The sequence below is a fragment of the Peromyscus maniculatus genome, chromosome 7 (genome assembly GCF_049852395.1).
Source record: "Peromyscus maniculatus bairdii isolate BWxNUB_F1_BW_parent chromosome 7, HU_Pman_BW_mat_3.1, whole genome shotgun sequence".
In the NCBI taxonomy this organism is placed as follows: Eukaryota; Metazoa; Chordata; class Mammalia; order Rodentia; family Cricetidae; genus Peromyscus; species Peromyscus maniculatus.
Window position 1 is genome coordinate 56,124,082 of NC_134858.1, and position 15,774 is coordinate 56,139,855.

A 15,774-nucleotide genomic window follows, 5' to 3' on the forward strand; every position below is an offset into this window, starting at 1 on the left:
CACACCCTAAAAAGTAAATTCAAAGTTTCAACAGCAAAGCACTACATCTACTTTTCTGTCACGTAGTAAACCAGAGCCACACTCTTTCCAATAATGTCTGGATTTCAGCCTCAGGTGAACGTCTTTCTCTGCAGACTCTATCTATACCCAGGTGCTATTGCTGCTTGTTATACATGCCAATGCTAATATAAGAGGTCTTTTCTTACTACCTAAATCCTTAATACTCTCTAGAATTAATAACTCTTTACATTAAGCTTTCCCTGTTCAAATTAGAGCGGTTTCCCCAACTCCTACACCCTTTTCTATTTTTCAATGTTGATTGAATTTATTTTGCATAATAAACAAGTATTTTTTAATGATAATCAGAAAAGGAACACTAATTTTCTTTCAGAAAAACAACAAAAATTTAGTGCAAATATTAAGTTTTCCTTATAAGGCAGAAATACAATTGTGAGATCAACACAAGTGGGTTTTGATAAACACTTGTGTAGACTTCCAGCTTTTCTCTTCTTTTTTAACATTATCTGAAAATGTATCTCTAAATAATTTTATTTTTTAAATATTTTTTCTTTCTTTCTTTCTTTCTTTCTTTTTTTTTTTTCAAGACAGGGTTTCTCTTTGTATCCCTGGCTGTCCTGGAACTTACTCTGTAGACCAGGTTGGTTTCAAAATTAGAGATCTGCCTGCCTCTGCCTCCCAAGAGTTGGCATTAAAGGTGTGTGCCACTTTGTGTGTGTGTGTGTGTGTGTGTGTGTGTGTGTGTGTGTGTGTGTGTGTGTGTGTTTCATCAGAATATATGTATGAGCAACACATGTGGTACCCAAAGAGACCAAAAGAGAGCATCAGATCTCCTGGAACTGGAGTTACAGATGGTTGTAAGGCACCATGTGGGTGCTGGGTATCGAACCTGGGTCTTCTGAAAGAGCAGGCAGTGAGTGCTCTTGCCTGATGAAGCCCTTGAAGTAATTGAAGTGAAATGACTTAAGATTGCTGCTCTTTTGCTTGTAGTTGTGTCACATGCTGGGCTTTTCCAAGCAAGCCATCACAAGGCACCCTGGAGTAACAAGCTCCTTCAGCTCACTGCTGCTCCCCTCTTACCATGCTCAAGGATTATCAGCTGGGCTCCAGCTTGTGCATTTCCAACATCATTCTCAGCAATGCATTGATAGAACCCTTCATCTGATTTCACCAGACCCAACACTTGCAGATTATGTTCCTTCTAAGGAAGAAAAACATACATAAAATTTTATGCCTAATTGATGAACATGAGTTTAAAACCTCAAGGATATGTTCTCAAGGAGATGGAAGAAATATTGTTATAAGCATAAATGTTGCCTTAAAATTAAAAAAAACCATGTAAATACTGATAAAATAAAAATGCTAATTTAACCACAACAGATTAGTTTTTTTAATGTTAAATGCTCACAAACTTTTTAACATGAGATTATGCATTTCAGAAACAGAAAGTACATCCCCACAGAAAATGAATTACTTATATGACAAATTTGTAAAATGACACCGTCTTTAAAACATAATTATTTCTGAGCTTTTTACTGAGTATTATGTAAAGACCTTCAGGTATGCCATTAATATTTATTATTAAAACCTAAACAATCCTATTAGTAGGATATTAAATAATGGTAGTATTAGTAGGTAATAATACTAATAATACCTAATACATATAAAGTGCAATTATGACAAAGAATTATTAAATATATTTAACATCTTTTTTTTTCTCACGCTGGAATCTGGGAAACTGACTATTAGATTAGGCTAGCTGGCCAGTAAGCCTCTAGAATTCACTTGTCTCCATCTCCACAGTGCAGGCATTTCAACACAAAACTTCTTATGTGGGTTTCTCCTGGTGACTGTACTCAGGCCTTCATGCTTACAGCAGATAAGATAGACTGAGATTATCAATCCAACCCCACATTTAACTTTTTGCATTTACATTTTGTTACAATTTTGAAACAGTCTCAAGGAGTGACCTAATCTGGCCTCAGGCTCACTATCTTCTTGCCTTTAGCTCCTGAGGACTGGGATTACAGGCAAGATATCACCATGTCTTGCTTTTATCTACTTCAAAAATTCTTTTAACTAATCTATACAAGTTAAATTAAAAGGCACTATGTGATGATGTACTCACTTTCTAAAAGGGTTTTTGTTTATTAGAATGGTTAGCATGGGATCATTCTTACTTTGAAAGGTATGTGCCCTGATTTATGATTTTTTAGTTAAGTTTTGTATAATTTGTTGTATAATTAATCGATGTTTTTCAAAATTATCATCTTTCTATACTTCCAGAGAGACCTGGATGTGGTGGCATATGCACTCAGGAAGCAGAAACAGGTTGATTTCTATGATTTCCAGACCAGTTCAGTCTACATAGTGAGTTCCAGGGCAGCCAGAGCTACAGTTGAGATCCCGAGGGGAGGTGGGGGGGGAGGAGAGACCTGCTCCTTGAAAATAGCTGTGAAAGCAATGGAACAGGCATGTGTGCACACACTGTAAGTCTCAGGAAATGCTGATAGCTACATTTACGAGTACTAGACTGTGGTGGGTTCTAAGCCTAGTCCAGCCACCAACTTGCTAGTGGTCTCACATAAACCTCCAAAATACTTCTGAGCTCAGCTTTCTCTACAGCCAAAAAATAAATTACATTCTATGATTTCGTCTATAATTTTTCTATTTCATTATTTGCAATAATTTGAATTGGTATATATAATACGTCTTTAGTGACTATATTTAAAGACACTTAAAGGTTTCAGAAATAAATATACTTCATTGAAAAGAATACTTACTACAATTTTAAAGTAATCACTCGGGATAACCACATCCCCATTCTTGACCCACTTCACAGTTGGAGTTGGCTTCCCAGTGACTTCACACTCAAATACAATATCCATGGATTCGTGAGCGTATATGTTAGTGGGTTCTTTCAAGAATTCAGGTGGAGCTTCAAAGTATAAAGAAAATTAAAATAAAAATAGGTAGCTATTCACATATCAACACATTTTTAGACCACAGAATTCACAGTATTTGCATATTTTCACAAAATCACATAACTATATATTTTAAATGTTAGTACAGCAGTTTTACAAATTAATTGCCTGATGGAATACTAGCCAACTGTAAAGAAAAGTATTTTTTTTTTTTTTTAGTCATGGTTAAATGGACATATCTGAGTTAGGTAACTCAGACCTAGAAAGACAAGTATCACATGTTCTTTTTCATGGATGCTCAATTTGAATCATGAGCTACTAGGTATGAGTGATTAAATTAGAATGCCCACAGAAGTCAGAGAAGTAGTGAAGAATTACAGGAGGAAAGATTTCAAGGGAAGAGGTCTAGGACATGGGTGATATGGAAAAGGGGAAAATAGAACAAGTAGGATTTAATGGGGCAGGAATGGGAGGATGAGGTAGAGGAGGGAGTATTGGGAGGGATAACTGATGTTAAAGACCTCTTAAAAAGCCAGATGGGAACCTACTACAATAGAAGCTTCATAATACATATACATACATACATACATATACATATATATACACACATAAAAGGAGTTTGAATGGTGTTATCCTATATTGGGAGGACGATGCCCCTCCCAGATACCACAGTTACTTCTTTTCTAGTTGTTGATCAGTAGGATCCCCAAAACATTACAGGCTATTGCAACTGCTCTTGGTTACTCTCCAGAACTTTATGATAAAACCTTATTGCTGAAGATACCACATACTTGAGTCATAAGACATGAAGAAATTGAGCTGGTTCCCTATCCTGTATACTTCTTCCCTACTGGCTAGCTTTCATAGTGCTGAAAGGTTACATGCATTTTACTGGGAGAGAAAAGAAATCAACAGCTGTGAACGCTGTAAGCTACAATGACAACTGGCCTGGCAAAATGTACATATTGGTCCCAGAGTGGCATAGATGTTTATGAGAGTAACCAATCACCTTCTGATTGGTCTAAAGCCTGCTCTGCAAACAAGGTGGTATTCATATCTAGTACTATTAACTGAGGCTCAAACTCATGGCCGTCTAGGTCATAGGCCCTAGGAGAAAATCTACTACTATTATTCTGCTAAATGAATACAGTAAGAAACTGCTTCTGAAACACTTTATATTCACAAACTACTACATCTCTCAACTCTCATTTAAAAAGCTTTTTGTTTTTTTGGTCTTTTTTTTTTTTTTTTTTTTTTTTTTTTTTTTTTTTTTTTGCAACAGATGGTGATCAATACAGGAACCTACAACAAAGTTAACATACAGAGAATAAAAGAATGTGGAGAGCTCAGCTCTAAATGGAATGTCTATATCATATACATATCCACAGGGCTCAGAAATCATTCTGGAAGAGAGAGTGTGATGGTTAATTTTGATTGTCAACTACACCTGTAATCAACTAAAACCCAAGGAGCTGGGCCACCCGTGAGGAACTTTTTTTTTTTTTTCTGAGACAGGGTTTCTCGGTGTAGCTTTGTGCCTTTCCTGGAACTCGCTCTGTAGACCAGGCTGGCCTCAAACTCACAAAGAACCGCCTGCCTCTGCCTCCTGAGTGCTGGGATTAAAGGCGCCACTGCCACCACCCAGCCCAGGAACTTTCTTGATTGGATCATTTGAGGTGGGAAAACCCACCCTAAATCTGGGCCACACCTTCTGGTGGCACATAAAAGGAAAGCTTTTGTTTTTGCCTGTTTGCCCTCATTGTTGCTGGCAAGTTCATCTACTCTATTGCTGAGAAATTCTATCTTTGGTACTAGAACTTATTTCTTTGGGATTCCAACACAGACTGAAGATCAATTCAGACATCCAGCCTTGTATACTGAGTAACTGCCATGTCTTCGGCCTTTCCTTTGAGAGATAGTCATTACTGCACTACTCAGACCATACCCTGTAAACTACTTTAATAAATCCCCTTTTAATGTACATTCATTAGGTCATTTCTGTTCCTTTAGAGGATCCTGACTAATACAGAGTTGAAAGATTTTAAGAACCAGAGGTAGTGGACCTCTGCATAGAAACAGTATTTTCCAGACCTGACTGGGCCACTTGTAACTGCAAGCACACGACTTGCACAGGATCAAGACAGCCAAAATCCTAACATGAATGTGGAAGAGGCTCATGATGTTCCACTACTAGCTGAGAAGCAACTGGTAACTGATGGCTTTGGGGAAGAGAATTAGTGCTCTTATTCTACGTGGTCCCTGAGAGGTCACCTATACTTCAGTAGATGGACCTATATTCATGAGCACACAGGCAGTACTAAGTGGACTCAATGGATTTTTAAAAAAAGCAAATGATGTCAGGAGGGGAAAGTAGTAGAGGGAATAGGGATGGAGTTGGAGGGGAAGGAAAGAAGTGGATTTGATGAAAATACATTGTATGTGTGTGTGAAATTCTCAAATTAAAAAGAAACATGTTAATAACAACACCCGAAAACCAAACAAACAAAAAACACTGCCTAGTAGAATTAATTGTTATAAAAACTAATTTCCGAGTTTTCCTAGTTATTCACTGAGAATTATCTACAAGGCGAACTATAGTGAAGAATCTGAACATAAGAACATTATAGGTGGTCTTAGAGAGTATTAGAGAGTATTTTCCCAAGATTTACATTATTTGGAAGAGCTATAATTAACTCTTAAGAGTCAAAAAGATTTATGATCTATTTTTTCAGTTAGATTAATGAGTAACAAAGTGTCAAAGCAAAATCATTAAAGAGTTCATTTGTGTAACTAACTCTAACTAGCAACATCCTTTTATGACACGAAATGGTTTTTTAAAAGTAGGAAGGAGAGGAAAAATGATAGGATCTATGGGGGAAAGGTGGATGTTTTGAAACACTGACTAGTCTAGTAACTCCCTCTCTTCTTTCCCTAAAGATTTACATTACTGACCTATAATGGATTCAAAAAATGTTTCATTAAATGGGTTAAAGTAGGATATTTAATCCAATTTATCTAATGCTTTAATTTCCTACACAACATCTTTGACAAGGGTTTAGGACTGCCTCTTTGAAATTTTTGAATGACAACCCTTATATCACAGAGCAGGGAGCTTCACTACAGGTTAGCTCTATTAAGTAACAACAAATGTACTAAAATGTGCCCCGTTTGCTGATATTATGATTGGGGTTGTGCTTAATTTATATCAACCTGACACATGAATAACAGTTTTTTGTTTTTTAATAATGTTCTATCATCGTGAATTTTATTCATATTTTGTTAGGAATTCCCAAATATTTCAAACATTTTTGGTGCTGGAGATCAAAATCAGGGTCTCATGCATGCTCTACCATGGATCCATACCTCTAGCTATAAAACAAGTTTAATTTCCAAAAGGGACTCATGAGAGGAAATAAAAGAAGCCTTAAGAAAGAGTGTTAAGCAGGTAAAAGAACACATGTGATTTGAAAGTGGAAGAAGAATACTAGAGACGGAAGGATTTAAGAAGGACAGGAAACAGACAGGAACAGTAAGATATAGAGGGTCAATCAAACTAAACAAGCAAGAAAATGCCATAAGGAAAATTGTTATTTTGTAAGCTAATTTAAAAAACGTAATTTTCAATTGTTTGTTATTGGTATGTAGGGATGTATCTGACTCATGTATACTTATTTTCTTTTATCCTGTGGCAATACTAAACTAAGTCATTCGTTCTATCAGCGTTGTACATACATTTGGGAGATTGTCTACATTAACCAACCAATTTGTCTATAAATACTACTTTATTTTATTTTCAATCTGCTCTTCTGTTTTCAAAATTTTCCATGCCTATTGCATTGGTTACAGAGTGAAAGGCCTGGCAAGAGTACTAACCAGTTCTGTAACTTTGGTAAGTAGAAAATGGGAGCACTAAGAGCAGGCAGAATTGTAAGCAAGCAGAACCACTCAAGAAGAGGGAAAGAATGTACAATCTTAAGAAATGACATGCATTTACCGTGCAATAAGTTCCAGAAAACTGAAGTTTGTACAGTCAAATAAAATCAGGAACATTTACAAATAGTGCCTATCCTTCCAAATACTGATTATTTAACCTTTAAAACTTTTTTCTGAGACTTTCATATATGAGTATTGCATTTATATCACCCATCCCCCTCTTTCTATTCTAACTCCTGTGTTTATACCCAATATACATTCTCTCTCATTCATTTCTTCTTCTATAGTTATTGTTACAAATACATACATACATACCTACACACACACATATCCATCTTACTGAATCCATTTAGCATTGCTTGTATAAACACATGCTTAGGGCTGACCATTTGGGATTGGATAACCTATCAGGAAGTCTGTCCTTGGAGAAAACTAATTCCCCCCATCTCTCTGCAGCCATTGTTTGTCTGTAGCTCTTCATTAAGGGATGGCCTTGTGAAATTTCCCCCATCCACACATGCATGTCAACTGGTGTTGTTACTATGGATCTTGTTCAGTGTGTGTCTAGATATATATAAGAGGGATGCAGCACCCATGAAATTTATTTTAAATTTACTCTTCTGTGAGTAAGCTATATAAGTACTCAGCCATTTTTCAATTATTTGTGTTTACAATTTTCTTATCTCTATGCAAAATTTTCATAAACTATCAGTTATGAATGAATAGCTTCTCACTTCCAAATCCACCATTCTTTGCATTTATAGAAATGGACATTTGCCAGGTGCTGTTTTGTTAAGAGAAGGCACTGTGGGGGCACTGCAAAGTGCCAACTGGGGAAAGGGCTTCACTTTCAGGTTGGAGTATGCACTTTCTTCCCTATCTACACCATGGCTTCTAGGTCTGCAGGAGATGTAATGATAATCACCCTCCAAAAGTATCTCTAGCTTACTACAATTGTGATTTTCTATATACCAACTCTGGCCCACAGCATCCCAGGAGGCAGGATCTAGAATGCAGCTCAAGTTCATAATACCTTAACAGGCATTGTTTTGTTCAACATCAGACAGACTTACAGTATTCGAGGTGGCTTACCTCAGGCTGTTTAAGGTCTATAGCATCCCAGCAGGCAATTTTAAATGGGCTAGCTTTGGCTAACAGCTGTCTTTGGGTAGCAGCTATGGTCTCTCCCAACAAAGAATGACAGCAGTCCTGGGTAGAGATCTCTTAAAAGTTTGAGATCCTTTTAAAAGCATCATAGTGAGTTCTAGCTTTTAAATGTATTTGGTTTGTTTCAACTCACTGAGGTTATTGTTCATATGATTTGAAACTACCTTTTCTTTATCAATGGAGGAAGCCTGGGCTTGTTGGATGCACAATGGTCCTTCCTGTCGTGACCTTACTGATGGTCTCTCAGTACTTTCTGATCACTATTTTTACACTCTTTTTTTGGTGACAAAAATCAACAGTTATGCATCTTGATTTGCTAGTAAAGCTGATGTATACTATATGACACACCAAAGCCCACAACGCCACTAGGACGAATGAAGAGATGTTGGAGAGGCAGGAAAGGAGAAGTAGAGAGATGTTTTTTGTTGTTTTTGTTTTGTTTGGGTTTAGGGGGATTGTTTTTGTTTTTGTTTGGTTGCTTGCTTTCTTACTTTGTTTTGTCTTCTTTTGTGGGGGGGGGTACGGTAGGGATGAGGGGAGTAGGTGAGTATATGGGGGACCGGGAGGTAAGCAGAATTGGGGTGCATGATGTGAAACTCCCAAAGAGTCAATAAAAAGTTAAATTAAAAAAAAAAAACTAAAGGTTAAAAACGTTAAAAAAAAAAAAAAAGGAATACACAGTCTAATTATTATTTCATACATCTGAAAAGCTTTCAACTTAAGCTGTACCTTTCTGTGTGGCTTTACTCTGTCAACTACATACATATTTTGAATTGTGTGTTTATTTTTATGTTCCACACTCAGAAATCATTTGGCAAAAATTTAAATCTACACAAACAATATACGTCAAGTTAAGTTAGCTTCCATCCTGACCTCACCTGGCCTCCATGAGCAAAAATCTTAAAAAATGCTATGGCTTATCCTTTCATTTTTAGATGTAAAAACAACTTGCCTAATATCTCTTATTCAAATTATAAATGATAACACACTAAATTTTTTTCTACTTTCAAAGCTTGTACTCTTAACTAAGATGGTTCCATTTCCAAGGAACTGACATATTCCTTGAGCCCAATGCCAGTACTAGGGAACCCTCCTCTAAAGTGGAATAATTAATTCTGTAAAACACAGCAAAATGGGTTTTTATAAAATTAAACTAATAATTTTAGTATTCATTTTCAGTAAACAGACTTTCAAAGACTATTAGAAGAAAATCATAGCATTCACCATTTACTTTTCCCTTTCATGATTTATAAAGGAAAACCTCCTCTGGATTTCAACTACTCTATACATAGTATTCACACTAATTAAATATAATATGAGAGCAGGTGTTTATGGTTAGGAAGTTAAGCAGATAACTAGAGAACAAATGAATCAATTACCATAAAAAATAAGTATTGCAATGGAAGATATTTTGTTACCAAAGAGATAATTAAGCTTCAAATTCTGTGACAGCTCCCTATCCCTTCTAATACCACCATCATTACAAGAGTCATTTTAATTGCTAAATACATAAGTAGAATGTTAATATCAGAACAAACATTATACTTCCAAAATCCTTTTGCTAAAAACATAACTTAATTCTACTGCTGTTGAATAATGCTGGGAATTGCCACTCAATTCAAACAGAAAACAAGATTGTGCTAACCAACAACAAAGTCACAAGGTTACTTTGTTACACTACAATTTGGAAGGTAATCGATTTCATTTACATTAGTTCTCAAATGCTGGTGTTTTACAGTTTGATTTTTAATTCTTTGGTACTAAAATTCTCATAGGGCACTGTAACTAGAAAAACAAAATAATTTTGTCCATTTATGTTAAACTGTACACTTGATGGTCTTAAATTTTTTCTACAATTCACAAATTGATACCCAAATCCTTTTAAAAAAAATGACAATGGAAACAACCTCTCCCAAGCAAGCATTTAAGACTGAAATCCTATTAGAGGTTTCGTTTAACAATGTAATTGTAAGTACTGGCTGTACTAACAAAGCAAAGATACATTAGAAATCACACACACACACACACACACACACACACACACACACACACACACACACACACACACTTCCAGGAAAAGCTTTCCACTGTACCAAATGTAAATAAATAGGTTCTTCTGTGTTCTAAGAAAAACAGGGTACATCAATTCTGCAGAGACCTTACTACAAAACTGCCATCAGACTTTAATGGTCTGCCCATTTCTCATACCCATACTTAAATTTCATTCTCACTCCTTTTCCCTAGCCTATCTTTCCTGACTTAGTTAACAAGTAGTCATCTTGCAGATCTTAATTAAAAGCATTTCCTTAATGAAGCATTGTCTCCATAGGGCCATTTTCCTTATTTCCCTACCCCTCACTACCTCATCTACCACTGAAAACATAGTAGCCTAGATTAAGTTGCAGCAGGTAATCCTCAAGTATTAGCTGAAATTCTACTAACTAGCACTATCAGAGAATTAGATGGTCATAAGATTCTTTTTCTCAAAAAAATGCATAAATTTCTCAAGGATGTTTTATGCTAGTTTCTCCTAAGTCTTCTTTCTATGTACCTAACAGACATCATACATTTTTACAGTATAGATGGGATCATGCTTTTCTGCAATTTATGTCCTCTCTTAATTTTACATATCAATATATAGTCACCTCTGAACAGGAACACAACATAGGTGGAACCAGAACGGCTGACAAATATAGGAAAAACAAACATGGTCACTGGTATGATAAAAAGAGATACAATCTATGTAGGGCAATTTAACCAGTGCTATGCAAAATCAAAATTGCATATATTCTTTAACCTATATTTTTTTACCTCATGAGATAAATACAACAGATATAATAACACAATTACATAAATATATGATAATAGTTTCTATGTTTGAAATAGCAAGAGGCTCGGGACTACACAAACTACTATACTGCTTTTGTGTATGGCTGCTTTTTTTTTTTTTTTTTTTTTTGGTTGATGTCAATTTCTGAGAAAGGATCTTGTGATAAAGTCCAAGTTGGCCTTAAACTCACTATCTCTTGGCTTAGTTTCCCTGAGTGCAAAGATGACAGGGTATGTCACCAAGATGAATAACTACATTAATGTACAATCGACTAAGAATGCTAATGTTTCCACCCTAACCTCTCCTTATGACAGTAGATGGTGAACTGGCTCATGTCACTGCTGAGATCACAAGAAGCCAAGGGGAAACTGAGCCCCACATTCTTTTAGTGGGTTCAGTGAAAAGCAGGGATCTTGTCTGCCAAGACTGCTGCAATATACTTGTTATCACAGTATAACGGGAAGCTTCTGTGAATATTCCCACACCTCATTATATTAACTGGACTCAAAAATGAAATGCAGGTTGTGTGGCTGTGGCGCACGCCTTTAATCCTAGCACTCAGGAGCCAGAGCCAGGCAGAACTCTTTGAGTTCAAGGCCAGCCCGGTCTACAGAGCAAGATCCAGGACAGGCACCAAAACTACACAGAGAAACCCTGTCTTGAAAAACCAAAAATTAATTAATTGATGGGGGGGGGGAGGTAGGAGGGTGTTAAATGTATTATTTTCTAGATTTTGTAATGTTTGTAGTATTTAGCAACTAAAAATTTATCTATTGTCATTTCTTTTCTCATTTAAACAACAACTCATTTTGGTACCTTTTGGTATTCATTTTCTTAAGCAAGGTTTTCAAAATAGCTTGCAATTCAGGTCTCAGCAAAGTTGGATCTGTCCCTGATGACAACCATCTCTTAAGACTACCTGCTATATCTTTCACACATGCCTGTTTACTTGAACAGACACAGAATACTTTTGGAAGGATATAAAAGAAGTCCTGAACATAATAAAGGCAATTTACAGCAAGCCTATAGCCAACATCAAATTAAATGCAAAGAAACTCAAAGATATTCCACTAAAATCAGGACCAAGACAAGCTGTCCACTCTCTCCATATCTATTCAATATAGTACTTGAAGATCTAGCCAGAACAATAAGACAACTGAAGGAGATCAACGGAATAAAAACTGGAAAAGAAGAAGTCAAAGTATAGCTATTGCATAAGATATGAAAGTATACATAAGTAACCCCAAAAATTCTACCAGGAACTCCTACAGCTGATAAACACCTTCAGTGAAGTGGCTGGATACAATATGAACTCAAAAAAATCAGTAGTCTTCTTATATACAGAAGACAAACAAGCTGAGAAAGAAAAGAGAAACAAACCCCTCACAATAGCCACAAACAATATCAAATATATTGAGCTAACTCTAACCAAGCAAGTGAAAGACTTGTATGACAAAAACTTGAAGTCTTTGAAGAAAGAAATTGAAGAAAATAACAGAAGATGAAAAGATCTCCCATGCTCATGGGTTAACATAGTAAAAATGGCCATCCTACCAAAAAAATCTACCGATTCAATGCAATCCCCATCAACATTCCAACACAATTCTTTACAAATCTTCAAAGAACAATACTCAATTTCATATGGAAAAACAAAAAACCCAGAATAACTAATACAATCCTGAACAATAAAAGAACTTCTGGAGATATCACCATCCCTGATTTTAAGCTGTAATACAGAACTATAGTAATAAAAACCACATGCTATTGGCATAAAAACAGACATGTTGATCAATGGAACTGAATCGAAGACCCCAAAGTAAATCAACACACCTGATTTTTGATAAAGAAATCAGAAATACACTCTAGAAAAAAAGAAAGCATCTTCAACAAATGGTGCTGGTCTAACGTCGTTAGCATGTAGAAGAATGCAAATAGATCCATATCTATCACCCTACATAAAATTCAAGTGAAAACGAAACAAAGACCTCAACTGTGGGAGCCTGTTTTCAGGTTCCTCGTGGCTTTACCCAGCAGGTCTGCATAGAGGGGATGATTGGACCATGGGCCTGAATGCAGGTGTCTGAGATGGTCTGCACTTGGCTGTGCTGGGGGGAGGTCTTTTGTCCCACCCCTTGGTGTCTCTATAAATATCCTAGGGCAGAGACAGCCAGGAGGTTCCAGGCCCTCTCGAGGCTATCCTGTATTTTCTATCTATTTATCTCTACACTCTAAATCCTTCTATCTAATATTTCCTGTTGCTCTCACTCAAGAAAACTCTGGGGAACTTCAGGGTTGGTGAGTAGCCACCCCACACTCAACATAAAACCAAATACACTGAACTGAACAGAAGAGAAAGTAGGGAATAGCCTTGAACTCATTGGCACAGAAGACAACTTCCTAAACAGAACACCAATAGATCAACAATTAGTAAATGGGATCTCATGAAACTGAAAATTTTCTGTAAGACAAAGGACACCATCAATAGACTAAACAGCAGCCTACAGAAGGGGAAAAGATTTTCTTTCACCAACTACATACCCAATAGAAGGGTAATATCCAAAATATATAAAAAACTCAAGGAATTAGATATCAAAAACCCAAATAATCCAATTTAAAAATGTGGGTATAGATCTAAATAGAGAACTTTAGTTAGAGGAATCTGAAATGGCTGAGAAAACTTAAAGAAACGTTCATTCAACATCCTTAGCCATCAGGGAAATGCAAATCAAAACTACTTTAAAAGATTCCATCTTACTGACCAGTGCAGGCTTCCTGTGTGAGCACATCCCTGACAACAACTCCCTCAGCACTAACAATCCCAACCACTAACAATCCCCCCAAGCACTACTTATTTCTTGACTTTGTGTGTAGATTTTTGCCTCTGATTGTATAAAAAAGAATATGTGCTCAGTTTTGGTAAGTAAAAATAATGAAAGCGAAAAATGTAAAAAAAAAATCCATCTTACACCTGTTAAAATGGCTTAGAGCAATAACACAACTGCACTCAGGAAGCAAGAGGCAGGCAGATCTCTGAGTTTGAGGCCAGGCTGGTCTACAGAGTAAGTTCCGGGACAGCCAGGGCCACACAGAGAAACCCTGTCTCAAAAAAACAAAAATCAAACAAACAAAATCCCTCAACTATTAATAAATAAAACAATGTGGATGAATCTAATACATTAGGCTTTGTGAAATAAGCCTTATACACTACAGATGATATAACTGCTTTCCTGTGACGCTTTAGAACAGGCAGAACTAATCTATACTGAAAACTCAGAAGAACAGATCCGTTGAAAGTTGTAAGGAGAGGATGAGAAGTGACATGTGGGAATTTTCAACTATGACAGTAATAGTCTACATCCTTATATGTATTTTGGTTGTACAGGAAGGAACAACTGATAGAGCTCATGAACAGTAAAGTTAGTATTTGTGCATTTTAGTGTATATAAATTTTATTTCAAAAGAAGATAAAACTACAAACAAAATATTAAATTCCTGGCCTAAAAGACTTGGCTTATCAGCTAAGAGTACTGTTGCTTTTGCAGGACCCAGGTTTTGTTCCCAGCACCCACACAGTGGCTCATAGCCACCTGTAACTCCAGTTCCAGGGTATTTTATGCCCTCTTCTGAACTCCACAGACATCAGGCACACATGATGCACAGACATACATGTAGGCAAAACACTCATATACATAAAATAAAATAAATCTTTAAAAAATCCTCTTAAAATATTAAAATCCTAGATAACAATGTGAATGATGAATTCTCTGGATATACCTACAACTTTAAAAATTTATTTAAAAATTGATACTGAGCCAGAAAGTGGTGGCACACACCTTTAATCCCAGCATTCTGGAGGCAGAGGCAGGCACATCTCTGAGTTCAAGGCCAGCCTGGTCTACAGAGTGAGTTCTCAGACAGCCAGGGATACACAGAGAAACTCTGTCTTGAAAAACTGTTGATAAAGCAATTATCATAAAATATCAATTAAAGATGGCTGTAAAGTTATAGCACAGCCACATCTGATGGGAATGGCAAAAGTCATAAAGCCAGCACAGCTGCTTGACAATTTGGGGACATTGGATTGATGAAAAATTTCCTATGAATCATTTAGGCCTTCTCCCGGGAGTACTGCTTCTAAGCTTCCCCAGTGAAGCCCTGAACACACTACCCCTCCCACTTTTAGGGAGATATCCTTATCTACTTGAAGGTCTTCCTTATGTCTTGGAGGTTATAATACACATAAAGAAGTCAGAGGTGTCTTTATGAAGCTATGAGATATTGGTCTATAAAACATCTGTCCTTGTATTTACACAGAAACAAGATACTCAAAGTAAATTTGGAAAGGTCAACAAGATTCGGTGGGCTAGAGGAGTTCACCATAGATCAGATAGTAAGCCTGTTCCCGCTATACACTCTGGTGACTATGTGGAATAGCAACATAGTCAATAACAGCAACAAAGTTAGACTGGCTGGTGTTACCTCTGCCCTACACAGAGACTTATTAATAAAGAAAGAACAATGTAAAAAGATGATATAAGAATGAGCTGTCAGGACCTCCCTTTCTTAGAAAAGTTAGCACATGCAGAGTCACTGTGATGTCATATGACCAAGGAACAACAGAATGCCAGGGTTAGACATATAGACAAATTCTGTAAATATATAAAGTGTAAACATTGTATTATGCCAGAATTTCAATAGTAACTGCAGCAGCTTTGGCCTGAGGATTTTTCTTGGGCACTCTGACCATTAAGAGTTAATAATACACTGCTTGAGACATGACAATATGCCCAGGCTGGCTTGAAGAGTTTGTTTTGGTCTAGCATCCTTGAAGCCACAAAGGATACTAGCCTAAGAACAGGTTGTCATACGCCCCTAGTTTCTTAAAAATTGGGTTATAGGGTT

At 36.5% G+C, this 15,774-nt stretch overlaps 1 protein-coding gene across 12 annotated transcripts in view; it reads right to left on the reverse strand.

Annotated features, from left to right (window-relative positions):
- Positions 1-15,774, reverse strand: part of Neo1 (neogenin 1) — a 169,192-nt gene that overhangs the window by 83,338 nt on the left and 70,080 nt on the right. For all 12 annotated transcript variants that reach the window (XM_076576387.1, XM_076576391.1, XM_076576394.1 and 9 more), the window contains exons 6-7: positions 2,802-2,956; positions 1,099-1,219 (exon numbers count right to left, since the gene is read on the reverse strand). In XM_076576387.1, the coding sequence (XP_076432502.1) occupies positions 1,099-1,219; positions 2,802-2,956 (276 nt within the window). The remainder of the gene's footprint in view (positions 1-1,098; positions 1,220-2,801; positions 2,957-15,774) is intronic.